The sequence below is a fragment of the Leucopleurus acutus genome (genome assembly GCF_964270905.1).
Source record: "Leucopleurus acutus genome assembly, chromosome: X".
NCBI classification, from domain to species: domain Eukaryota; kingdom Metazoa; phylum Chordata; class Mammalia; order Artiodactyla; family Delphinidae; genus Leucopleurus; species Leucopleurus acutus.
The window spans coordinates 9,340,305-9,368,232 of NC_139148.1; the positions used below are offsets into that span (position 1 = coordinate 9,340,305).

The window sequence follows — 27,928 nt, forward strand, 5'->3', positions numbered from 1 at the left end:
CGGAATGTAGTAGCTTCAAACAACACATATTTATTAACTTGTAATTTGCAAGTCAGAAGTCTAAAATGTCTCTGCCTTTTCCACCTTCTAGGGCCTGCCTACCTTCCTTGGTTCATGGTTCCTCATCACTCTGACCTCTGCTTCTGCCATCACATCTTTCTCTGACTCTGACTCTCCTCCCTCTTTTCCCTTATAAGGCCCCTTGTGATTACCTTGGACGCACTTAGGTTATCAAGTAATCTAAGATAATCACCCCATCTCAAAATCCTTAACATAAGCACATCAGCAAAAGTCCCCTTTGCCTGGTAAGGAGGCATATTTTCAGATTCTGGGGATTAGGACATAGACATCTTTGGGGACCTACCACAATGAGCAAATTCACTCCGTTTTGGTTTCGGCTGGTCTGAGTTGGCATACCGTTATTTGCAACCGAGAGTCTTGAGAAGTACTGTCTTAAAGATAATGAGGTACAGGAGCAATTTAAGAACCTTTTATGTAGATATTTGGAATTAGAAAGCATTTTTGGAAATCTGAAAAAATTTTACAGAGAACATTAAATTATACATAAAACTTTAAATGACTTCAATATTTTCCTGTCCTTTAATCTCTTTGTACCTTTTTAAAACTTTTGTTTTCACTTTTGTTATGCTACCAACTGGGAATTCTCTTTCACATACTCTTGTTCTCCCTCAAGTTCACCTTTAAAATATCTTGCTTCCGGGCTTCCCTGGTGGCGCAGTGGTTGAGTCCGCCTGCCGATGCAGGGGACACGGGTTCGTGCCCCGGTCGGGGAAGATCCCACGTGCCGCGGAGCGGCTGGGCCCGTGAGCCATGGCCGCTGACCCTGCGCGTCCGGAGCCTGTGCTCCGCAACGGGAGAGGCCACAGCAGTGAGAGGCTCGCGTACCGCAAAAAAAAAAAAAAAAAAAAAAAAAAAATCTTGCTTCCTATAGCGAGTTATATGCTACAGAGCCTTTCTGCAATATTTTTCTTCCTGTTGTCCATTTTTCTTCTTTCCTCTCAATTGTCGCTCTTCTTGTTTTTCAGAATATTCATCTTTGCCTTTCTATTTATTTATTTTAAAAAAATTTTTAATCATGTTTGCCTTTCTTAAATTTGAACTGTTTTCCCTTGTTCACTGTTTCTGTGAAGATTTTTTTCTGTATGTGTTCGGGGGTAGGAAATAGGCTCAAAGGTTTTTTTAAAAACAATTGTGTGCTTCTGCTGTTCTAGAGAATGTTTTGTTGTAATTCTCATGGATTCCCATTTCACAATAAATGAATAAACTCTCTCGCTTCCAAAGTTGTTCTTATTCTTTGCTGTTTCTATGTAAATAATATAGCCCTATATTACTTTCCTGAAAAGCTTAGAAAATGATATTTTTAATCTTTAAGTACTCATTCATATTTGAATCTCCTCTTTTTTAAATCGAAATATTCTTCCACCAGGGCGTTTTGACTTTGTGATCATAAGAATATACGCAGGGGAGGAAGACGTTTTCCTTAACCCTCTTAGTGTCCCTGGCTGGGCCTGAAAAGTAAACTGAAAAAGACAAATGAACAGGAGAAAATCATACAAATTTATTTGACCTAAGTTTTACATGACACAGGAGCCTTCATAAGGAAATGAAGACCCATAGAAACAGTTAGACCTGTGTATTTGGATGATAGGTTTGATGAAGAGTGGACAGTCGAGTCGTGGAGGAATATGATAGGTTAAGGAGGACGAGGTAATTGTAGTAAAGTGGGGGAACTCAGTAAGGCCTGTTGGTTCAGATTCTTGGCGTTTTGGAGATCAGGGCGTTCCTCTCCTTGGAGTCTGGGGAGGGGGCCTCTCACAGGAGGGCCTTATGGCCTGTTTCAGGGGGAGGAGGTCATAGTGACCTTCCTGCTTCTGCCAGAGTTTGCTCAAATTCCTTCAGCTTAAAATATTCAATCTGCCAAGGTGCTGTATTTTAGGATAGTGTGTCTGAACCCTATTAAGTACATTGTACAAGATCCTTACTTACTCAGTGACGTTTAACTATATTGCCTGTGGCAATTTAATCCAACAAATGATATTTCTGTTCTCATTGTACTAATATGCCAGAAACAACTGTTTTATATTTTATATTTATTCACCATTTAGCCATCTTTAAAATAAACACAAATAACTATGTTAATAGACAATAAAAATACAAACTAACTTTAAAATGTAATCTTATTTTTCTGTAGGATTCTATGACCTCTTTCCAACTCTTGTTCTGGTACTTCCAGCGTTTTTTTCTTTTCCCTTAATTCATGTAAATTTTTCTGTGTATCTACTGGATCCACAATGCTGTACAATGTTAGAGCGTAGTACGGGGAACCATGTCCGAGCTATGCTCACTTGTTGGGTATCTTTTCTGTTTTTACTCTGCTTTGTTTGTTTACACTATGGGCACTAGGGCTATAACCAGTCTTGAATACATTTTAAAGTGATTCCTTGGGATAGATTCCTAAAGGTAGTAGATCAGGCCAAGCAATATGGTCATAACTAATTATCTCTAGTATACTTTTAGTGCTGTCAGAATAAATACCCCAGGAATTCCCTAGTGGCTCAGTGGTTAAGAATCCTGCCAGTGCAGGGGACACGGGTTCGATCCCTGGTCCGGGAAGATCCTACATGTTGTGGAGCAACTAAGCCCGTGTGCCACCACTACTGAGCCTAGAGCCTGTGGTCTGCAACAAGAGAAGCCACCACAATGAGAAGCCCGCACACCGCAACGAAGAGTAGCCCCCGCTCACCGCAACTAGAGAAAGTCTGTGCACAGCAACGAAGACCCAATGCAGCCATAAATTAATTAATTAAAAAAAGGAATAAATACCCCAGAGAGTAAATAACTTTGATGGAAGGAAGCTAGCACAAAGAAGCAAGGAGATGAGGTTATTCTGTCATATGAACAAGAACTGAAGAAGTGGTTTTGTTTTGTTTTGTTTTAATGAGACTGGAATCTGAGAGATTTGGGGGAAAAGAGATGAGATGTATGTCCTAGGGATGGTTATTTCTGGTCTTTGAGATTACTTTCTCTTTCTTAAGTGTCCCTTTCCTCCAGTGTCACCCCGCCCCCCACGGTGTTGCACCCTTGACATTCTCTTTTTGCCCCGTCGCTCTGTTGGATCCTTTCCTTGCTACATCCCCTAACTCTGAGTATCCGCCGATGCTGACGGCTTTGCTCTATTCCTCACTTACTTCAGACTGTGCCTTTATGTTGTACATAACCCAATCGTTCTGTAGGTCTGAGATTAACTCATGACCCTTTCCTTAGCCTGTTCCTACGATGTCTTCTCCCCACTGACACTCCCACTCCCTTGTTGCAAAAGCTTATCATTTATCACCTGGACGATTTCATTTCATTCCTGGATAGTGTCCTTGCTCCCTGGCAATTTCAGCCCTCACTCTTGCCCTGCAAGCTGTGCTGGTCTACACTAGTCACTTAAACATTCTTGAGTCTTGATTTATGTACCTAGGCTCATGGATGAATAGCCCACTGCTGCTGACATATATATAGTAGTTTGCTTACTCTTTCCTTCTTATAACTTATACCTCATCAGTATTCCTATTGTGACAAGTCTGATGTTGTCACTCAGACTTTACTAACTTCAGTAATTTTTCAGGGCCTAGAAGATAAAGTCTACACTCTTTGTTAGAAGAGACCTTCGAGGCCTGTTTGCATTTCCCACCTCGTCTTCTGCCTTCAGCCCCCAGTCTCACATCCCCGCCCCATTGCCCTTGTCGTCATTTCCCAAACATGCCAACCGAGCCCTTTCAACCTTCTGTCTTTGCACACAATGATCTTTTTTTTGCTGGACTTGCAAGCCCTCACCTATATTTTTTTCAAGATCCATTTTAAAGCATTTTTTAAAAAAGCCTTTCCAGGTGCTTGAACTCTCCCCATGCTCCTGGGATTTTAAATCTTGAGCAAATGAAGCAACAGTATGGGAACAGAGGCAGTGAATAGTGTGTGGCCAGGACCATCTTGAGGTGCCTTCTGCTCAGCCCCCAGCCAGCCTTTCTCAATTACGGTACCTCATTTGAGCCACAGAAACTGAAAATGATTTGAGTGACAGATTTGTCAGTTCTGCCAAAGATGGCTTATAACTAGTGCCATTTTAGGTGCATAAGAGAGGAGTTAAGTCACTCTGTGTAACGCATGCTGTAGGGTGGTAGAACTTAATTTTCTCATGCAACTCGGGTTAGAAAGACTGCTACAGGGCAGTTTTGGATCTGCCATCGTTCTAAGCCCGACCCTCTGAGCTCTCACTGATGCTGTGAGCCCCTGGCATTATGATCCATTCCTTTTGTGCCTGAGATAACTAGATTCCGTTTTGGTTGATAACAAATAAGACCCTTCTCTGCTCTAACAGCATCAGAGAGTATGTATTTATTGCTGTATATATTTGTTGAATAATTAATTGGATGACTAACCTTTGAAATTTCTCCATTTTCTTTTTTCCCTATACCAAATCAGTCACCACGCACATCAGTCTTTATTTACAGCGTCTCTTAGAGTCTATCCTTTCCTTACATTTCCATGCGCACCATCCTCATCTAGGACTTTATCATCTCAGTCCACATTCCTGCAGTCCTCTCCTCGCGCTGCCTCTTACCTCTTTCACTCTCTCTCCTTAAATGATACTGAACCCAGATCAATTTTTCCCCCAAATGGAAGGACACGTTATCATTCCACTTACCAATATCTTCCCAACTGGCGTTGAGGTGAAGTCAAACTCATGAGCCTGGCACTCAAGGCCCCCATGCTTTGGCCCCATATTCTCCATCCAGCATGCTTCCTTCACTCCACCAGACAGAGGTGGTGCTCTTCTGTACATACTCTTTTGCTTGTGCTGCACCTACCACCCCTCCCTCGCTGCAACCTATATTACTGACTTAAAAAATTTCCTGATCAGATCTTATGAAATGGTACTCCCAATACCCATGTTCACCCATTTTGCTTCCTGAACATGTTAAGCTGTATGCACTGCTTCTTTTTCTCCCGATATACCCTTTTCCTGTTCCCCACATCACATTTCATCTGGGTAATTCTTTTTTTATGTTTAAAATACTTTAATTCTCAATATAACCCACATAGCGTGGTTAGGGAAAATAAGCAAACAGTGAATTACAGAGTGTTCAATTTTTTTCTTAATTATTATTGATTTCTAAAACCCCTTAGTAGCACTTCGAAATCTACCTCCTTCCAAAAGCCTGCTTGACTCTCTTTGACTTATATACTCACTCTTTCCTAATTTTAATTCTTTTTTTTTTTTGCGGTACGCAGGCCTCTCACTGTTGTGGCCTCTCCCGTTGCAGAGCACAGGCTCCGGACACGCAGGCTCAGCGGCCATGGCTCACGGGCCCAGCCGCTCCGCGGCATGTGGGATCTTCCCGGACCGGGGCACGAACCCGCGTCCCCTGCATCAGCAGGCGGACTCTCAACCACTGCGCCATCAGGGAAGCCCCTAGTTTTAATTCTTGCATTCCATTATTGCCTTGTCTACATACTAGTAAGTGGAATTATCCACTGGAACTCTCTTCATCAAGAACCATTAATTAACCTGTTAAGTATGCACTTAAGCGGACAGCAAAGAGGACAAGAAGTATTCTTACCCCACTTTCTTTTCCCTTCTTTAATACCAAACTGCTGAATAATTTTTATTTTTAAGAAATATAAAGGTCCACAGCAGGTCACTGCTGGCTGTTAACAAACCTAGTAACGAGCAAAACCATTTCCAAGTCAGTGTTGGGGCACCGGCATTGTCATAGGAATCAGAAAGGCCTCTTGTGTGTCTGGGGTACTCAGTGAGAACATCTGCCACTGAGGAGCAGAGGTGGGGCAGGGTTGGCTTGGATGTCCAGGGCTGCGCCACATTTGGAGCATGCGTCCCATACCTAAGTCATTGGATGGCGAAGATGGTCTTGGCTAGGAATCGTTGGGTTCCAAGAGTTAGAAATCTCCAACTGGCTCATGGGAAGAAGGGAGTTGTAGTACATTTATACTGTGCAATCACTCAGACACAGGAATTAGAAAGTGGCCAAGCTCCCTGAGGACAGGAGAAGGAAAGATGCTGGGATTGAAAGCTCTCTCTCTCTCTTTAACTCTTTGTCTATTAACAACCACAAGAATTCTCAAGGGAAAGGATCTGGTTAATTTTTGGTTTGATAATGATGGTTGACCTTAGGCCAAGTGTTCATCCTTGCTCCACAGCACTGTGGGATTGGGGGTACATATTATAAAAATAAACACTTGGTCCTGTTCTTTCAAGAGGGTCTTGAGTGAGCCACACATAGGTCCCAAAGCTTCCACTATAAAAAGTTCAGTGTTGTATATGCATTTGAGCGTTGTCGTTGAATAATTTAAAAAAAAAAATAATTTAACACCCTAGGGCTGTTTCTTTGCCTTCTTCTAATTTTAGTAGCTAGTTCACTATGATATAGAAGAGGAATTGTTAATTTAATCCTAAAATTAACATGTTACTGATGTCATCAATAGGAAATGATGAAAAATTCTGAATTAATTCTTACAATCATGTATATTGTACATTACATGGTTAAAAATCAACCTTGGAGCTTCCGTGGTGGCGCAGTGGTCGAGAGTCCGCCTGCCGATGTACGGGACACGGGTTCGTGCCTCGGTCCGGGAGGATCCCACATGCCGCGGAGCGGCTGGGCCCGTGAGCCATGGCCGCTGAGCCTGCGTGTCCGGAGCCTGTGCTCCGCAACGGGAGAGGCCACGGCAGTGAGGGGCCCGCGTACTGCAAAAACAAACAAACGAACAAACAAAAATCAACCTTATTAGAGGCTGGGTGCAATTTTGGCCTGCAAATTTGAAAGAGCATATGGAAGAATTCGAGGGGGGTCTATGGAAAGCTAAGGAAATGAAAAAAAAGAAATAAAATAACATGTGAGGTTCAAATTAAGGAAGATGATAGGCTTATTTAACCTGGAGAAGAGAAGACAGTAATGACGTGAGAATTTCCCCAAACATATGAAGGTGAAACAGAGATATATTGAGTTTACCTCTATTGCCTTGATATAATATGCAACAGAATATAGATTTTAATGACAGCGTAAACTCAACCTTTTAAACTGCAGTGCTGCATTTGGAGAAATTCATGGACTCTATATATAAGATGTATAAATGTATCTATAGGAGCAGAATGTGGTATCATACTCACAGGAGTATAAATTAGAGGACTTTGTTGAGATTGCCTCAAGCCCTATGAGCCTGAGGTTAGTTTTATGATACTGAGTAAAAATGAAAGACAGAAGTAAAAAAGTTTTGTCATCATATTTTTCTTAATGAATTATTCCAGATGTGGCCAAATGAATTGTGCTCTCTAGGAGGCATTCAAAGGAGCAGCAATAGTCACCAATCACTGAGTTTTCTTTTGTAGAGTGGGAATTATGAACGAAGAGTGAAAGCTAAATTTTCCTTCATAATGAAGCGAGATTCTGATTGACTAGGTGAGAGAAGAAAGAAAGGAGAGATGAAGTGACCGGAAATGGGGAAACAATGGCGGAAATTTCAGTTAGAGACAAATTTCAGTTAGAGAAATTAACAGACTTTCCTGTAAGTAGTGTGCGGTGTGAGTCATCTTACCCACCTCTCTCCCTCAAGACTTCTCCATAAAATCGTCACAAAATACCTGTCTCTGTTATTGAGTTATCGAGTTGGATCTCTGTTAGGATGCATAGAAAATGCTAAGTATAGCCTCAAGGTAGAATTGGACAAGAGCTAGGGTCACCGGTGGAAGCTGTACTATACTCAGATTATCTGTATTTATCAACCCAACAGTGAATTAAGTAGACATTTCAGTGTAGTGTCAGGACCAAGTAAGAATTTTGATTGCGTAGAAGAAAACTCAAGATTGGGATTCCAGGGAGGTTCACTGTATGACCTTGGAAGAACAAATAAACTCTTTGTGCCTTAACTTCTTCTTCAAATGAAGATAATGTGTGTACCTCATATACTTCAGGGTACAATAATGTATGGTTACTTAAAAGAAAACATAGGCATTTCAGGTCACAAGTGCTACCGCCCGCTACTGCGAACCACTGAGAAATGAGCAAGCCCTGGGCACTGGGGCTGCCACTTCTACGTGAAATGTAGTTTGGGGTCCTGAGGGCCCCCAAAACTCATTCGGGGGCTGCAAGGTCAAAATTACTTTTATAATAATACTAAGATTTTATTTGCTGTTTTCAATCTCATTCTCTCATGAACGCCTGGTGGAGTTTTCTGGAGGCTACACGGTGTGTGATATCTTAACAGATTGACTGCAGAAGCAGATATGAGAATCCAGCTGGCTTCTTTAAGCCAGACCTTAAAGAGATTTTCAAAAATATAAAACAGTCCTACTCTTCTTATTAATTTTTTTCTTTTGGAAATACAGTTATTTTTCATTTAAAATGTTATTTGTGTTAACATGTGATGGGCTTATTGTTCTTATTTTAAAAGAATAAATATTTAAACATTTTTCAGTTTTGATTTCTAACATAGTAAATATCAGTAGATATTTTTCACACAAACAAAAGATTTTTGAGGGACTTCCCTGGCGGTCCAGTGGTTAAGACTTCCGTACTTCCAGTGCAGGAAGTGCAGGTTCAATCCCTGGTAGGGGAACTAAGATCCCACATGGCCCTTGGCGTGGTCAAAAAAAAAAAAAAAAAAAAAAAGGATTCTGAGGTCATTCATTATTTTTAGAAGTACAGTAGGAGTCCAGAAACAAAATGATTGGAGGACCACACTTCACCTTGGCAAAGTGACTTTGCATAAGGTGATCTGTGCATGTTCCAACTTTCCCTCTTTCTCCCATGGTCTTATGGTGGGTGGTGCGGCTCTCAGGAGAATCCCTCAGTGAGTATAGATATTTGGGACCCCTCTCAAACTGATGCAAGCTGAAACTGAGCTGTGTATGTGGTTCTCTAGGCAACACCATCATACCCAGGCCTCCTAACATATTCCATTCTTGTGCTTTAGGGATTCTCCAAAGTTACTCATCTCTAGCTCAGAGATTGATGGCATTTTATGCTGAAGGAAGGGTCCTGGAGAAGATCTGAACTTGGTGACAAAGCCTGGTCTTGTATCATTAGCTTCTTTCAGCATATGCATAATCAGAGTGTTCCAGTATCAGCCTCAGAATAGCCGTTACTGATGCTCATGACGGGTGAGACATTGGGCTAGCCAACTGACATGTATTAAATCTCACAACACACTTGGGAGTTAGGTATTAAGTAAATTTGGTTAAGGTCTCGCAAGTAGAAAGTAGCAAAAGTCAGATTCAACACACAGGTCCTTTGGACCCAGGTTCTGAGGCATTAAACGCTGTATTGTATCACTCTCCCTATAGACTTGATGACTACAGTTTCCTCTTCCAATGTACTGGGAAGGGTCAGCTGACTGTTGTAACAACCAACCTAAAATTTACAAAAGATTAATATAAAAGCTCCTTTGTGTTGCAGTGCAAAGTGGGTTGGTGAGAGTTCCACATGGACACTCAGAGATCCAGGATCTTTCCCTCTTGCGGCTCCATCCTTCTGTAGGCCCTTGGAGTTCTCTGTCTTTAGACAGTCCATGGGGAGAGTGGAAAACTGTACATAGGAGGGTTTTATAGGCCAAGCCAGCACTTCCACCCATATTTCATGGCCTTAAATCACTCATATGGCTACACCCAATGGCAAGGGATGCTGTGAAATATGGTCTAGCTTCCCAGAAGGAAAAGGGGAAGAGTTGAGCAAACAATCCCATGAGCACTCTGAAGAGTTTGATATTAAGTAATAATGAGGAGATTCCAGGAATATTGCCAGAGTCTGAGCTCACAGGTCAACTGATACTTTAGAAGGTCTACCAATAATTTGATATCCCTGACGTGGAAGGTCCTTTTCTTTAAGGCCTCCAGGGCCCAGGTCCTCAGACATAAGTATATATGGGCCTGAGATTAACTATCAAAAAACTGTAATATGATAGCTAACGCTAAGCAGCCCATATAATATCTTAGTGAAAATTATAAAAGACCTTATTTTCCTAAGACACTTCAGTGCTACGTTTGAGAAAATTTTTAGAGCAAATATACAAATATATAATTAATAAAATATGAATGATGCCCTCTAAGACTGTGCAGTATATGTCCTGTACAACTATACAAGAATGGCCTGCCTTTATGTTGGCTAAGGATTCCTGCCCCTTTAGTCATTACATTTCAACCCAGGTTTCCACCTGTCTTACTGGAATGTACCCAGAGAACGTGATTGAGTCATAGCTTGATTTTCTCTAAATGTTCCTCTTTCTGGTTCCTTCTATTTGTCCTATGCATGATAGCATTTCTCATCATTGCCTGCCCTTAGTAGAAAAGAAAGAACAATAGATTATTCCTTGAACGACGGCATGTTGTCCTGGAGTTCCAGCTTCTGGTTCTGACAGAGTTTCTCAACATACATGGTTATTTAGTCTATACAATTATTCTATTAGCAGGGTTAGTAAACCTTGACATTACTGACAGTTGGCGGGGGGGCTAATTCTTTCTCTGGGTATATGCCCAGCAGTGGGATTGCTGGTTCGTATGGCCACTCTATCTTTAGCTTTTTAAGGAACCTCCATACTGTTTTCCTTAGTGTCTGCACCAATTTACAATCCCACCAACAGTGTAGAGGGTTCCCTTTTCTCCACACCCTCTCCAGCATTTGTTATTTGTAGACTTTTTAATGCTGGCCATTCTGACTGGTGTGAGGTGATAACTCACTGTAGTTTTGATTGGCATTTCTCTGATAATTAGCGATGTTGAGCATCTTTTCATGTGCCTATTGGCCATCCGTATGTCTTCTTTTTTTAAAAATAAATTTATTTATTTTTATTTTTGGCTGTGTTGGGTCTTTGTTGCTGTGCACAGGCTTTCTCTGGTTGCGGCGAGTGGGAGCTACTCTTCATTGTGGTGCGTGGGCTTCTCATTGCAGTGGCTTCTCTTGTTACAGAGCAGGGGCTCTAGGTGTGCAGGCTTCAGTAGTTGTGTCTCGCGGGCTCTAGAGCGCAGGCTCAGTAGTTGTGGTGCACGGGCTTAGTTGCTCCACGGCATATGGGATCCTCTCAGGCCATGGCTCGAACCCGTGTCCCCTGCATTGGCAGGCGGATTCTCAACCACTGTGCCACCAGGGAAGCCCTGTATGTCTTATTTCTAGAAATGTCTATTTAGGTCTTCTGCCTGTTTTGATTGGGTTGTTTTTTTGTTATTGAGTTGTATGAGCTGTTTGTGTATTTTGGAAATTAAGCCCTTGTTGGTATCATTGTTTGCAAATATTTTCTCCCAGTCTGTAGGTTGTCTTTTCATTTTGTTTATGATTTCCTTTGTTGTGCAAAAGCTTATAAGTTTGATTAGGTCCCATTTGTTTACTTTTGCTTTTATTTCGATTGCCTTGGTAGACTGACCTAAGAAAACATGGGTAATTTGATAGGGATCACATTAAATCAGTAGATTGCTTTGGGTAGTATGGCCATTTTAACAATATTAATTCTTCCAATCCAAGAGCACGGGATATCTTGCCATTTCCTTGAATCATCTACAGTTTCCTTTATCAATGTTTTATAGTTCTCAGCATATAAGTCTTTCACCTCCTTGGTCAGGTTTATTCCTAAGTATTTTTTATATGATTTTAAAAGTGATTGTTGAAATTTGTTTTTCAAAAATTGTATAGCAACAGTGTCTGTTTAAGAGTGTGCATTTTAACATGCTTGATATAATGTGGAGGAGGGTGGTGGTGGTGGTGGAAATCCGAAGTGGAGTGCCCCCTGGAGTGTAAAAGTGCTAGAAGCGGCATCTGTTTGGCTCACAGATGTAGCCACAGCATCTTGCCCAAAGCCTTCCATGTAGTAAATGCTCAATAAATATTTGTTGAATGAAAGAATGAGTGAATCAATGAATCAGTAAATGTTCTCTACTGCCAAGGCCCACTGCTCAGTTAATTTCTGCCTTGCACAGTATGTCTTCCAGCCTGCAGGTCAGCTGGGAACCTTTTTCCCCTCATTTCCGTTGAGGTATAATGACCTGTAGGAGGAGTCGTGCAGCCTGGCTGGGTGCTTAAATCATTGAGTGAATGATGCATCGGTGATCTTGAGAGCATACCTGGGGCCTCAGAGGCTTTGTAAAAGCTATGTCAGCTTTTCAAAGAAGTCCATACTGAGCATCCAAAGCTCTTCTCCACTGTGTCAGTACCTCTGGTATGTCAATAACGTTTGTTTGTGAGCCAGCATAGGTTGTATTAATTTTCTGGAAGATTCTCCTGGAGCTTCATAATCCTGAGATATGCATCTGGAGTTAGGAAGATACCCCTTAGGTTTTACAACACTGGAAGGAAACCATATCTGGAAGGCTTTCCGGGGGATTACCAGAAAGAAAGTAATCTCATTATTGGCTAATCTCAAATATACAGAAATCCCAAAGGACGGTGCCCAAGATTGCTTTTCTTATGGAGTAATCTTTCCATCTTGACAGTCAGCCTCTGATAGGCAATTGAGAGTTTTTCCCTCCCTGGCCACCCTTCTTTTAATTTTCCACCCCTAGTCCCGTCTAGAGCCTCCCTGGCAAGCACCTTGGGGTCAAGTGGATCAAGTCTGTCTTTCCCAACTCTGTTCTGGAAGGGATCCAATGCATCCTTCCAGACGGGGTGAAGTCCTCCACAGATGCAGCTTTACATCCTTCAGTCTCTTCAGAGTGAAATGATCATAAGAAAAACTTTCCACTTGCTAACACTGATAGTCCCTTATAACAAGAGTTCAAATGCCATTAGGTTTAAGCAAACAAAAACAAAAGTCATCTTAGGGTGAGGAGGACAAGTATTGAATAGGGTGAGGGGCATAGAAAACTCTGCCTTGCCACACGGAACAGCCGTAAAGAATCCAGTTCAGTGACCTTTCTCTATTTCCCATGCTCCTGTCCCCACCCCAGAGTCCAAGGGCATTCCCAAGGCTAATGATTCATGGGAGAATTTACTCATTCCACGTACCAGTCCCCTAACAATTGTGATGACATTTTACTAGATTACTTCTGGGTGATGGCAGACAGGGCCACAGTAATAATACCTTGCAAGTGTAACATGTCTGTAATTAGACTGTCCTGTAGTTAGGGAGCTGACAAGTTAGCCACAGTTTGTCATTAGCCAGTGACACAGCAGGACACAGGAAGAACCAGAGAGAAGGACATCTGTCTGCCAATTGATGGCGAGCATTCCACGGAAAGCCAGAATGAATAACACAATAATAATAACAACAAAAAGCCATAGAGAGGAGATTACGTTTCTTGATCGGAGACAAAGCTAGTGCCTCAGAACGAAAGGGATCGTGGATCTCCCTTCATCCTCCTGCTGTGAAGGATAGTGTGTGAGAGGTGGATTTTAGCATCTCACAAAGTCAGGCACATAGCTTAGGATGGATCCGGAATTTTGGTGGTGACTCCAGGAACAGTGAGAGAGAGGTCCCACATCACATATGCAAACTGGACCGATGGCTCAAAAATGAGCCCTCTGAAACCCATGCACATATGGTCACCTTATCTTTGATAAAGGAGGCAAGAATATACAGTGGAGAAAAGATAGCCTCTTCAATAAGTGGTGCTGGGAAAACTGGACAGCTACATGTAAGAGAATGAAATTAGAACACTCCCTAACACCATACACAAAAATAAACTCAAAATGGATTAAAGCCCTAAATGTAGGCCAGACACTATCAAACTCTTAGAGGAAAACATAGGCAGAACACTCTATGACATAAATCACAGCAAGATCCTTCTTGGCCCACCTCCTTGAGAAATGGAAATAAAAACAAAAATAAACAAATGGGACCTAATGAAACTTAAAAGCTTTTGCACAGCAAAGGAAACCATAAACAAGATGAAAAGACAACCCTCAGAATGGGAGAAAATATTTGCAAACGAAGCAAATGACACAGGATTAATCTCCAAAATATACAAGCAGCTCATGCAGCTCAATATCAAAAAAAACCAAACAACCCAATTCAAAAATGGACAGAAGACCTAAACAGACATTTCTCCAAAGAAGACATACAGATTGCCAACAAACACGTGACAGGATGCTCAACATCACTAATCATTAGAGAAATGCACATCAAAACTACAATGAGGTATCACCTCACACTGGTCAGAATGGCCATCATCAAAAATTCTACAAACAATAAATGCTGGAGAGGTTGTGGAGAAACGGGAACCCTCTTGCACTGTTGGTGGGAATGTAAATTGATACAGCCACTATGGAGAACAGTATGGAGGTTCCTTAAAAAACTAAAAATAGAACTACCATATGACCCAGCAATCCCACTACTGGGCATATACCCTGAGAAAACCATAATTCAAAAAGAGTCATGTACCACAATGTTCATTGCAGCTCTATTTACAATAGCCAGGACATGGAAGCAACCCAAGTGTCCACCAACAGATGAATGGATAAAGAAGATGTGGCACATGTATACAATGGAATGTTACTCAGCCCTAAAAAAAACCAAAATTGAGTTATTTGTAGTGAGGTGGATGGACCTAGAGTCTGTCATACAGAGTGAAGTAAGTCAGAAAGAGAAAAACAAATACCGTATGCTAACACATATATATGGAATCTAAAAAAAAAAAAAGGTTCTGATGAACCTAGGGGCAGGACAGGAATAAACACGCAGATGTAGAGAATGGACTTGAGGACATGGGGAGGGGGAAGGGTAAGCTGGGACGAAGTGAGAGAGTGGCATGGACATATATACACTACCAAATGTAATATAGATAGCTTTCCCACTAGCTGAGATTAGCTCCGTGCTTTGTGACCACCTAGAGGGGTAGGAAAGGGAGGGTGGGAGAGAGATGCAAGAGGGAGGGGATATGGGGGTAGATGTATACATATAGCTGATTCACTTTGTTATACAGCAGAAACTAACACAACATTGTAAAGCAATTATACTCCAATAAAGATGTTAAAAAAAAAAAAGAGCCCTTTGAGTGGTTCTGGAGAGGAGTTTGACTTAATTAAATTAAAACATTCTTCCTAGGATGTGAAGGAGCAAGTGGACCGATCATCTCTGTCATTCCCCTAAACTTGCTTCTGTTGAATTCTTTGGAGTCTCATTTGGTTCCTCCCTTTTATACCATCTCCTGAACTCAGTAGACAAGTCTGGTCACCGTCCCAACTCCATCCTGTCTCTTCTATTTTGGATGCCCTAGTTTGGGGCATCACATGCTCTCTTATCTGGACCGACCGCTGCAGATACCCTCTTCCTGGTTTCTGTACTCTGGGCTCCCCTCCTTCATCTACCCAGACCTCTATTGATAAAGCTCAATTTTCTATTGTAACTGCCTCCACAGTCTCTCTTCTAGAGTTGCTAATGGAGCCCCATTTCCTACCAGCATGGAGTCCTTGCCATGAAATTTAAAGCCTGGTTTCAGAATTCTTATGTCCCTTATACCTTTCGTTCCTCTGTAACTCAGGGCTTATACTCCAATTGAAGTCCTTGTTCAGTGTAACTTGCATCTTCCTATTTTCATCTTTATGATACTCTCTTTTTCTAGAATGCTCTTTCCTCTGATCTTTTTCTGAATTCCCACCCATCCTTCAAGGCCCAGCTTAAAAGGTGTCCCTTCTTCCAGAGGCTTCTCTTGTTTCCCCTCCCAATATGTTTCCTTTCTCTCAACATTGTTCCCCCCCCTCCTACCCTCTTCTCTCCACCTCTTGTGGCGTTTCCTCAGGCCCCTGGCCATTGTGCTGGTTGAAGTAGCCCTGGTATAGTTGAAAGCTCAGTACATTGGAAATTAGGATGCATCTGTTTGAGGGCTGCTGCTTCCACTTTGCTGGTATGTGATCTCTGGCAAAGGACTTAACCTCTTAGAACCTCTGTATTATTATTTTCAAATTGGAGGTAATAGTCCTTGCCTCATAGGATTGTTGTAAACCCTGAGATGGTATATAAAGAAATCTTTTCTAAATCGGAAGGCATTATACCAATGAGGGATATCATAATGATTATCAATCTTATACTCTAGTTTTTTATATAATTGCCTTATTATATCTCTTATATTATAGTTATTTGAGAAATTATTTTACTCCATCCTCCCACAACCAGTGTTAACCTCCTGTATCAGTTAGTCAGGTGTTCAGGTGCATGTAACAGAATACACGATTATCATGGGTTTAAGCAAAAAAGAGATTTATTTATTTCATAAAATAAGAAATTTGAAGGCCAGCAGTCAAGGTTGGGTCTACAACTCAACAATATCGTCCAGTTTCTACCCCACTGTCTTCAGTATCTTGACTTTCTATTTTCATGCTTGTTGTCTCATAGTTGCAAGATGATAGCCACAGCTCAAGGCTTGATGACCTTATTTGGAGGCAGGAAACAGTGTTTGCCTGTGGGGGAGGTACTGGATTGGAGGTGGATACTCAGGTGCCCTTGAAAAGGGACTTCATTTCCACTGAAAAGAGAGAGAGTAGGCATGTTGTAGGCCTGTTGAGTAGGCAACAGTGTCTGCTACAGCCCTTGATGCAGAAATCAAGTCTTGTTCATCTTGATTTCCTCTCTATAGTGCCTAGTATATAGTAGATGGCATATGGTAGCTGTTCAATAAATATTAATTGAATGAATGAATAAATAAAATAATACATGAATGAGATTTCTAAAACCTGAAATAACCGGTCTCAACACAGCCATTTTTGTACATACATCTTCCTTAAAGTTCTCCCTCATAATAGCCTTCAGAACTAGAGCGATTTATCCATCAAGCAGAAGTGCTGTTATTCAAAGTGATTTGATTAGTTTTTGTCTAGTCAGGGGATAAGATGCAGGAACATTATGTTAGAAAGGCAGCATAAAAGTGAGTCCAGATCTGAGAGGTTTTAAATGAATCTGAAATACTAAAATATGTCTCTGACAGATATGAGCCTTTGTGGTTTTCTTTTTATACGAAGTTGCATAGGAATTCAAAATATTGTTACAGGGTACATCACAGTAAGAATTCATATTATGAAAATTATACACTAATAGAATCTTTTAAATGACCTCCTCCCCCTTTTCTTTCCATACCTTATCAGACAGGGGGAGATTCGGTGGGAAAGCAGTAATTATAATCCTTCCTAGTTTGACAGACTCTTGGTATATGCCTGAGCAAAATGGGTGAGAGAGGGCGGGGATAAAGATATAAAGGAAATTAGGTGACCTAATAAGGCCTACTGGAGGTACATGTAGCAAATGTGGTTCTTAACGTTGAATAAAGTTCAGCTTATAGGAGAATGAGCTAATAATTTTCTATTTCATAGATTTACAATTGACTGGTAAAAGTCTCTGGTCTTGAATTTGTTCCTGTAAAACCTAGCCTTCTTGATAACAGAATTGGCAAAGTAGATGGGATCTCAAAACATGGTATATCTCTTGGTCTTTAGGAAGATGCACTTGTATACCTGCATTGCACGAAATGGGGAAGGGAATGGGAATATACAAACATATTTTAATCATAAAGCTTACAGATGAGGAAGTCAACACTAAGAAAACTTAAGTAATATCTCAAGGGTTACTTCTATTTACAGATATGGGAATAGAACCGAGAAATCCTAGTGCCTTGTCTGTTGCTCTTTCTAATGCCCTATGTGACATCTTTAATTTTTTTTTTTTTTTTTTTTGGCTGCATTGGGTTTTCGTTGCTGCGTGCACGGGCTTCTCATTGCGGTGGCTTCTCTTGTTGCGGAGCATGGGCTCTAGCTGCATGGGCTTCAGTAGTTGTGGCTCGCGGGCTCTGGAACGCAGGCTCAGTAGCTGTGGCACACGGGCTTAGTTGCTCTGCAGCATGTGGGATCTTCGCCGGCCAGGGATCAAACCCGTGTCCGTTGCATTGGCAGGTGCATTCTTTTTTTTTTTTTTTTTTTTTTTTTTTTTTTTTTTTTTTTTTTTTGCTGTACGCGGGCCTCTCACTGTTGTGGCCTCTCCCGTTGTGGAGCACAGGCTCCGGACGCGCAGGCTCAGCGGCCATGGCTCACGGGCCCAGCCGCTCCGCGGCATGTGGGATCCTCCCGGACCGGGGCACGAACCCGTGTCCCCTGCATCAGCAGGCGGACTCTCAACCACCGCGCCACCAGGGAAGCCTCGGCAGGTGCCTTCTTAACCACTGTGCCACCAGAGGAGTCCCGGCATCTTTAATTTTTGAATCTCCTTTAAGGTACTCAAATATGAGAGATAAAATTGAATTATGTTGGTGGACCTTGAGAGACTTTTATTCCACAAACCTTTATGCAAAAGTTACCCTTCTGTTGCTAGACTTACCCCTAGGAACCAGCGTTTCTCACAATAATACTCATACTTTGTAGAAATTATTGTCATCACTTAACTTTTCTGGTCTTACCTTTTGTCATCACTCAAATGGGATAGTAATAACTTTCTTGTCTAACTTACAGGGTTATTTCAAGAACTAATCGAGAACAAAAGAATTTAGAAAAGTGAAAACTTACAAATGTACAGCATGATTCATCATCTTATTTAATACTAATAAAAATAATAAACTTTAAAACCAGCTTGTCTTGCCTTTTAACCTCTAGTCCCATTGCCCACCTCTGTAGAATACTAAGACATGCAAGGTAAAAAGTAAAAAATAAAGAAAGGAAGAAAGAAAGGAAAGAAGAAAGAAAATAAAAATAAGCAATCCTTCCTTTACTTCTCTTCTTAGTTTTTTAACCTAATTTCTCAAGAATCCCTTTGTTTTTAGCTGCCAGCTCCATCTCTGAGAACATTCATTGCTCAATTATTTACACCCAATATCCCCTGGAGAAGGGGAATTTAACATCTGTACTAAGTTTATCATATCGGGTGCCTCATTGACCTGTCACAACTGCCCTTTGGGTTCAGGCGTGTACATCTGACATCCTATGGACATCACCTGGGTGTTTTATAGTCCATTCAGATTGAACACATCACAAAGTGAATTCGCGTTCTTTTCCAACAAAACTGCTACTTGGGCATCTCTGTCTCAGGTGCATTTCCATTGGCCCAGGCATCTAAGTTAGACACTTGGGAAAGTTCCTTGACACCCCTCCCTTCTTACTGCCCCAGATAATCAAATACGTAGTCCTGCTGATTTTATCCCCAGCACAGTTATTCTCTATCCCTTCACCTTCTGCCATAAACTCCCTCTGTATTCTCCGAACTGGCCTTCTTATGTTCATTCTTCTTCCCAAAGCCTCCAAAAGGATCTATTTCAAATATCCGTCTGACCAGATCATACCCTGCTTCAAGCCAGTCTATAACTCTCCATCACTGGAACCATGGTTCTCAAACTGGGTTCATATGGAGCCCATGGGGGCACCTTAGTTGGAGGGGTGGAAGAAGGCAAAGGGGATGCTATCTGAGCTGAGGCGTCTATGTTCCCACTTCAAACAAGGAGATCCCACTCTGTATTTGCTTTTTGCATTGAGATTCTTGGAAATAATTGCTTTTAGATAGAAACATTTTGTGGTTAAAATTGGAAGCCCACTGACTATAAGGTACAGTCCATGACCTGGCCCCTACCTGCCTTTCAAGGTTCATCTCTCTTTACTCCCTTCTTCTCACTGTAGAACCAAGCAACACCAAACTGCCCACATTTCCTGCACATACAACACCTCCATGCCCCTGACTGTTTTATTATGCTGTGCCTGTCACCATGAAAGCCTTCTGTACCCCATCCCTACCTTTAGGGTAACCAAATTTCAATACCTTCTAAGACTGGGTATCACCACCTTCCGGAAGCATTCCCTCTTCCTCCTAGTTGCCCTTTCTCTCCCTGACAGTCTGCTCTCCATTATGTGCTAGTTCAGATGTGAGAGGCATTAGGTGATGTAGTGCAAGGAACACTGGGTTCTGATCCTCACTCAGCTGCTGACTATGTGTGTGACTCTAAGCAATTCACTTCACCTCTATGGACTGTAATTTATTCTATCAATCATCCGTTCATTCAATCAACAATATTTGTTGATCCCTCTTTCCCCTTTATGGAGCTCATATTCTGGTAGGGGAAATAGGAAATTAAAAACAAATTTAAATTATCCTATGGTGTGAAATTCTATGGAGAAAGGAGTCTGGAGGGTAGGGTATTTCTTTTCTTATTGAAGTATAGTTGATTTACAATATTATATTAGTTTCAGGTGTACAACATAATGATTCAATATTTTTATAGGTTATACTCCATTTAAAGTTACTACAAAATAATGGCTATATTTCCTTGTGTTATACAATATGTCCTTGTTATTTATTTTATACATAGTAATTTTTATCTCTTAATCCCATACCCCTATCTTGCCCCTCCCCGTCCCTCTAGTTTGTTTTCTGTATCTGTGAGTCTGTTTCTGTTTTGCTATATACATTTGTTTGTGTTATTTTTTAGATTCCACATATAAGTAATAACATAGAGTGTCTGTGTCTGACTTGTTTCACTAAGCATAATATCCTGGAGGTCCATCCATGTTCTTGCAAATGGCATTATTTCATCCTTTTTTGTGGCTGAGCAATATTCCATTCTATTTATATACTACGTGTTCTTTATCCATTCATCTCTTGATGGGCACCTCCTTAGAGAGATCTTCCTTGACCATTGGATCTTAGGCATCTAGTGACTCCCTTTCAATCAAAATGACTTTAATTCTCTGCACATCACCATCTGCTATTTTTCTTATGTTTTTTTCTTATTTTGCTGTTTATCATCTGTCTTCTCTATTGAGATGTAAAGTCAATGAGAGCAGAGATTGTTTTGTTGCCTGCTCTATTCCCCAGTGCCTAGAACACTGCCTAGTTCCTAGGAGAAATTCCTTAAATAATTATTGGATTAGTGGATACCTTGCTTTTACCTACTCCTGTTTTTGAGACTGTGACCATATGGCCAAGATGCTACAGTCCAACTGAGAAATGCATGGGGCTCTCTCTACTGTAATTTGCAGCAAAAGAATCCTCAGCTGCCATCCTGTATGGAACATCTGGCCCAATAGCAGATTCCTGACACTAGCCTGAGATAAGGTCTTAACAGTAATGAAGAAATTCCTTCCTCTTTTCCCTGAGAAGCCCTCAGAGCAGAAAAGATACTACTGCTTAGGGCTTTGGTGACTGACCAGGCAGCAATGAGATTGATTTTTTAGGCAAAACACCACCTCTGATCAATCAAAGCAAATGTTTTCACCTTCAAAGTAATGATCTTAGGGGCTGAAACTTTTACAGCCAAGGCTCAAGACAGTTGTGGAAATCCTTCCGGAGTTAATAACCATGTGCCTCAATTCACGTGTACTCAACTCTGAATTGGTATTCAACCTCAAGGGCTCATTCTAGGTAAGGTAGGAATACATTATGATTTCCATTTTACAGGTGGGGAAACTGAGTCTCAGAGAAGTTAAATGACTTGCTGTGGATCTGATGCCCTTAGGTCTCTTATTTGTGAATACATTCAACAGTGTTTGAAAGTGTTTTGTTTTCGGAAATGACCGAATGTCACTTGGAGACAAGTAAAGCAAATTAAACAGATTCTCAGGGCTGGTAGTACAGCTTCCAATGGGTGAATATCTATAAGATTTATAAGGGCCCTTAGAGAGTCTCCAGGCTGAAAATAAAACCTCAGAAAATCACATATGTACTCAAATGCCACTCAGTGGTTTTTCTTTGTTTTAGGCAGATCCATTTCATGCTAGACAAAGAAACCTATCCCAACCTCTGCTGCACACACCTGGCACAGAGAGGGAACAGGGCCTGGAGACCAGCTACTCAAATCTTTGTCTCTCTGCCAAGAGAGCTTAAAGGTATAAACTGGCTGTGAAACTGGTTGTTTCAAAGGAGCAGATTCTTCCATTTTTATGTCAATGAAAAACAAAGGAGGATGGGGAGAATCTCTTCACTTTAAAAAATATATCAATCCATTAGAAAACATTCTAGATAATTAACGTACCAGAGGAGGATAAAGACCTGGAGAAGCCAGTTTTTTCCCCCTGGTGGCAATTAGGCTGTGGAGAGTCGGCTTCTGCACCATTCATAACTGTAGCGTGCAAATTAGCACAGATTGAAAGCCCAACAAGCTGTTCCAGGTAGACCAGATGTCTTGAAGGAAGGCTGTCTCTCTACAAGTAAACACAATGCCTATTTCCTGTCACTTTCACTGTTGAATAAATAGCTATTTGGTATCTGGAATAATTCTTGATTAATAGGGTTATCTTTTCTAAAAGGGCATCCCAACTGTTCTGTTGTCAGAGTGGAGCACTTTTTCAAAACACGTTCGCCAAAAGCATTGCTTTACTGCCCTTTCCCGATCAAGAGCTGGTCTTTGCTGCCAGATGTTGACTCAGAGATGAGGGAAGGTTTTGGTGGCCACTCTCCTGGGGAGAGGTAGATAGGCTGAAGGGGAAAACTAACTGGAGAATATGAGGGCCTTCATTGTTATCATTAGCAATCCAAAGGGGGATGAAGGGTGCTGGGGATGGAGGAGTAGTGGGAGATGGACGAACATCAGCAGTGAGGTCAGAGAAGCAGCAGTACCCGCTGGGGATGCTTGGCCAGCATTGTTTTGGCTGTGAATCTAATGAGCATAAAATTCATTCATTCAACAAATATCTATTAAGGTCCTTCTACATCCAGGGAACTGTTCTAGGCATTTGGGATCCATCAGTGAAAAAAAACCACCAAAAACCAAAACCAAAAAAGATCCCTGCCCTTGTGGAGCTTTTATTCCAGCAAGAGAATCAGACAAGAAGCAACAGACCTAAAAATAAATTATATAATATACTAGTGGGTGATAAGTGCTATGGAAACAAGGGAAAAAAACAGTTAATGAAGCCTCAGAGTCTCAGGGTGTGGTGGGTCTTTGCAGTTTTGAAGAGGCTTTTCAGAGGTGGCTTTTCGGAAGTGATGTTTGTACAAAGACTTGACAGGGTGGAGGAGCTGGCCATGCAGATATCTGACAGAAGAGCATTCCAGGCCAAGGGGACAACCACTGTGAAGAGCCAAAGGTGGGAGGTGGGAGGGTACCTGCAGAGTTTGAAGAACGCAATGAGGCCAGTGTTGCTGGAGCTTAGTAAGGGCAGTGGGGCTGGCGGAAGTGGGGAGTAATAGATGGGGTCAGAGAGATCAAGGGCCAGGCATCTAGGGCCTCACTGGGCATTGGAGGAGTGCAGCTTTAGCTCCAAGGACAATGGAGAGCTGTTGCAGAGTTCGGATCAGACAACTAACCTTATCTGACCCACGTTTAAAACTCATCGGTTGTACATTGAGAATAGATTGTGGCGTAAAAATAAAAGATTTCTCTTTTTTAAATATGCTGCCTTACTTATATGACGAGGTTGCTATGAGACTCAGATGCAAAAGCGCTTTCAAAATTCCCAAGCACAGTGCAGACCCAAAGTATAATTATTTTACACAAACAATAGGGGGTTCAAAAGCCAAGGCCCTTCTTGCCTCCTCTGATCATGAGTAGTACCCCGTTCATGAAATTAAACCAGTCTATCTATAAGAAGCTAAAGGAAAATTGATTCTATTTATTTTTAAAATAATGGAATTTTGTGCCTGAGTTTCAAGTCATTTAGATTTTTCAGATTGCTACTGATTTTATGTTTAATTTTTGAAAGACATGCCTTTAAAAAAAAAAACTGGAAGTACTAGGCTTGAATACTGAAGACTTTAAATACAGCGACAGACCAGGATAGGAGCAGAAGTCTGGGAACTTTAAACCTATTTTGTTTTCTCTAATCCCCTTGGAGAGCTAGAAGCGGGCTGGCCAGATCCTCCAACATTTCGGGGGTGGCATCTTTTCTTTGCGGTGGCCCTCCCATCAGGTGAACGCCTCTGGGTGGGAGAACACACTTTGTGCAGACATCTGACCTTCATATAGTCTGGGAAGAAATTTTAAAGGATTTTGGAGAAGAGGCCTTGAGTCTCCAAGAGAAAGACAAGAAAAAGGGGCCCGAGGAAGCCAGAACCTCCCGGGAGATAAAACTGAGTTAATGAAGAGGGGCGATTATCCCAGATAATTACGTAGAAGAGAAGGCTAGGAGTTCTAAATGGCTGCAACTTGGAGTTTACTCTGCCTAAGGTATGTGTTTATATTTTTGTGTTTTGGTTTTTGGTTTTTGTCTTTTGAGTAAGGTTTTTTCCATCTTCACCCACCGCTGAATTTGAGAAAGCGGCTGCTCTGCCTGCCAGACCCCCGTTCTCGTCTCTTCCTCTTCCTTTAGATTCGGAACCCATTCCTATTAGTCTCCACGCTGCTGGCTCCTGGGACCCTCATGCCCGTCTAGTGAGAAGCAGCTGTGTGTTATGCCCCCCCCCCCCCAATGCCTCCGGTTCTTATTTTCTTATTTCTCCGACTCCCTCCTGGTGCTGCTGTCCAAAGACACACCTTCCCAGCCAGCCCAGCTGTCACGTCTCGCTCCAGAGGTTCGGGGGAAGCAGTGGGAACTGTGCGCTCTCCAAATCCAGCCCGCCGCGCTGGGCGTCCTCCTCCCCTTCCCCTTCAATAAAGATCCAGCCTCGACCATCCCCGCTCCTTCCCGATCGCTAGTTTTGTTTATGGAACACGCCGAGGCATTGGGCAATCTGCGGTGGCCCGGCTCTCGCTAGGTTTGGGGAGGGAGGGGGCAGCGTTCACGGCCCCGGTGTGTCCGAGACGGTTAGATCAGATCTTTCGGATCCGGAGGCACACGCAGCGGGTGACAGGAGAGCCCCCCCCCGCCCCCGCGGGTTGGGGGTGGGGAGAGGAGAAGGGACTCGGCTCGGGGAAGGAGGCAGGGAGGCAGCTGCAGTGCCGGGAGGGGTGCGCGCGCGTGTGCCGGGCTCGCCCGCCGCCTCTCGGCTCAGTCTGCGCTCTTCGGCACGCGGGGAGCAGAAGCAGCGCCCAGCGTCCGGGCCTCGCCTGCCCCGGGCGCCCGGCCGTCCCCGGGCCGCGCTCCCCGCCCCCGCCCCTCGCCCCCGGCCCGGCCCCCTCTCCATTGAGTTTTCCCGACACCGGCGCCCATCAATGGTCCTGTCCGGGGATGCACACGCAGCCCGCGGCCGGAGGCGGGTAGCAGCCGCCGCCTCCAGGTGCGGGCTCTCCGGGGCCGCCGCCGCCACCCGCTGTCGCCGCCACTCGAGCCCCGGGGCGCGCTGAGGTCCCGGCCGGCCATGCGGTTGCCGAGGCTGCCGCTGCTGCTGGCGTGACAAGGGGCGACGGAGCCGCCGCGCTCGGGGTCCCCGGCTGCCTGCATGGATGTCTTCAGCTTTGTGAAGATTGCAAAGCTCTCGAGGTAGGGGCCGCGCCGGTTCACGTGCACCCAGGGGCCCCCGCCGCGGGCAACTTGGTGCTTTATTTTTCGGGAGCCTCGGGGAGAAGCCAAAGACGGAGAGAGCAGCTGGGCTTAAGCTAGGACTGAAGTGAGGTGGCTAGGGGCTGCCGCGTTCAACTTCTCTCTCACTGGCTGGTGGGGCTTGTGTAGCCACGGCTGTAGACCACACACACAGATACACACGCCCTCACGCACAGAGCAGTATTCACGAGTTTGTTTTCCCTTAGGAAAAGCCCCAGTGGCGCTTGGGGTCACATGTATAATTCAGGGCTAAGAGAAGATGGTTGTAATCGCTCCTGCTAGGAAAAGCCCGAAGTGCTTAGAGCTTGGGTTCCTGCTTTCCAAGGGCAGTGACCAAAAGCGACCCCCTGCCCCCACCCCTAAATTGGGCCTCCACACCCCCAAAAAGTCAGCTTGGAGGTTGACCCAGGTAACCTGTCAGGTGTTCCCAGCAGTGACCTAGATGCTGAAGTCATGGAGACTGAAGAGAAAGACCTTTAGCCTTTCTTTGGGTGACTATGTAGTTCTAAGCCTGGAGAGATTTCGACATTTGCTTCCAAGTGGCCATGTTGTTGAAACGGAAGAAAAATCATCAATTCAGGCAGATTTGTCGGGCAGTGCTGATAAAGGAGGAACATTTCCACTCTTTGGGTGCCTAGGTTTTACCTGGTCAGAGCATTCCTCCTAGGTCTCCTGCCCTGCTTAGCTTCCAAAGACTTAAGCAGCCCCAGGAAGTAGGTCCATGCTTCTTGCAGCGTGGCATTCAGTGGCAAGAGCCAGGTGTGAGAAGTCTTAGAAGACATGCCCCATCTTCTCTGCCCAAGTCCCTGGAAGCACTGGCTTTCTTCCCCCTGAGCTCTTGACAGCAGCTACTACCTCGACCTTAGGAGGGAGACCGACCTTAGGAGGGAGACCGACCTTAGGAGGGAGACCGCAGAGGTCTTCAGGGCACACTTTAGACTTGCTTGCAGTCGTGAGAGAATAATTAGTGTTAGGGTGGGACGTGTTGATTGCATGAGGCAAGAGTGAGTAGTGTCCAAGTCAGAAGTGTATGTTGACTTTGCTAAATTACGTTTGGGCCATTTCAGAAACATTGACTTTGGATGTTGCCATTCAGATGGGCCTGTCTCCAACATCCATAGGTCTTTATTTGTTCTTCTTGCCCATCTCCACCTTTCTTCTCTACTCACATGGGTGTGTCTTAACGTCACACACAGATTTCCCAGGGAGAGGGCCCCAGCGTAACTTAGTCTTGGAAGACGTGAGGTATACAGTTGATGGGTAAGTATGTCCACCCACCAAGAGGTATTGCCCTGCGTCAGAAGACTAGTAAATTGGGCGGTGGATGACTGTAGTGTGGCAAATTGTTTGATTTCACGTCTATATCATTGAGGGCCGTGGCTTCACACCTCTTTTCTATTAACTTCCTGCACACTGCTGCCTATGGCTGGATTATAAACAGCTGTCAAATCATGAACCATGGATGGGAAACGGCTGTGAGCAATAGTTTAGCCGTTGCAGACGGACAGAGAGCTTGCCCAAGGGAAAGAGAGGTCCAACCAATATAGTATAGTTCAAAGTAACCAAGATAGATGTCGGTTGCCTCAAATGCTAAAAACGTTAAGATTAACAAAACCTCCAGAGCCTAGATTTCGTCCTTAAACTTTGGAGCTTGGGAGAAGACAGTGCTGTGCATCAGTGAAAAGATGTTTTATGCTCTTTTACAATTCTAGGATGCCCTCATGATATTCACAAATCTGAGTTGTTGCAAACCCAAGCCAGGCTGTGAGGGATTAGTATCTTATTTTAAAGAGAGGTTAAAATTTAGTAAATGAGTGTGAATTTCACTTTCTATCCTTAATGTGATCCAAATAGAGTGTTTATTCTAAAGAGAGAAGCTGCACATGTTCTGAGCTTATGTGCCGATTGAGAAATCTCCCTTCCTTAAGAATTCTTCTTGTCTCTCAGTGTGAGCTCAACGATTGTCCCCAAGCTGAGATAGAAACACCTTTGGAGGGTCATCAGCATGCAGAAACACATGTTTGCAGCTGCTTGTTTCTGCTCTTGAAGGAATAAAGTCTTGTGTGTGTGTTTTAAACACCGTTACAGAAATCAAGTTCTTTTCTCAAAGGTGAAGTATAAAAGTGCTAACACTGCAGGATTTTCCTGATTTCAGAATGGATAATCTTCCTAAAGGATTTAGCTTTGATCAGCGTGGTTACTTGAGTGCTTAAAATTCTCCTGGTTTAGAGGTGAACGCACACGGTTATCCCAGGCCTTAGCCTTGCCTTTGGCTCCTAAGCGAGTTGAACTCGAGTTTCTAAATGTTAATTCAGAAAGCATTTGCTGTCTGATATTTGCTAACTGTCCCACCGGTGAGTAAAGAAAGTGGTAATTACAGAGAATTCCAAGAGAAAATTAATCCACACTGGAATAAATAAACAGCATGTTTTGACTTTCAAAGGACCTACATTTAACCACTTGTTACCAGAATCTATGCTCTTTTAATTATGTGAAAAGTCGGAATTCAAATTGCCCCTCAAGAATCCAGTTACATCTTATAACCATCATTTAAAAAAAGAAAAGAAAAAAAAAAAAGCCTGCCAAGCATTGGAATAGCTGGCAGG

At 42.9% G+C, this 27,928-nt stretch overlaps 1 protein-coding gene across 3 annotated transcripts in view; it reads left to right on the plus strand.

Annotated features, from left to right (window-relative positions):
* The window catches only part of FRMPD4 (FERM and PDZ domain containing 4), a gene marked incomplete at both ends in the record, with an annotated part of 758,614 nt that overhangs the window by 181,883 nt on the left and 548,803 nt on the right, over positions 1–27,928 (plus strand). For 2 of the 3 annotated variants that reach the window (XM_082864809.1, XM_082864810.1), the window contains one exon: positions 25,222–25,262. The exons of the other annotated variant lie outside the window; for it this stretch is intronic. In XM_082864809.1, the coding sequence (XP_082720935.1) occupies positions 25,222–25,262 (41 nt within the window). Of the gene's footprint in view, positions 1–25,221; positions 25,263–27,928 lie in introns of those variants that run through there. 3 annotated transcript variants of the gene reach the window in all.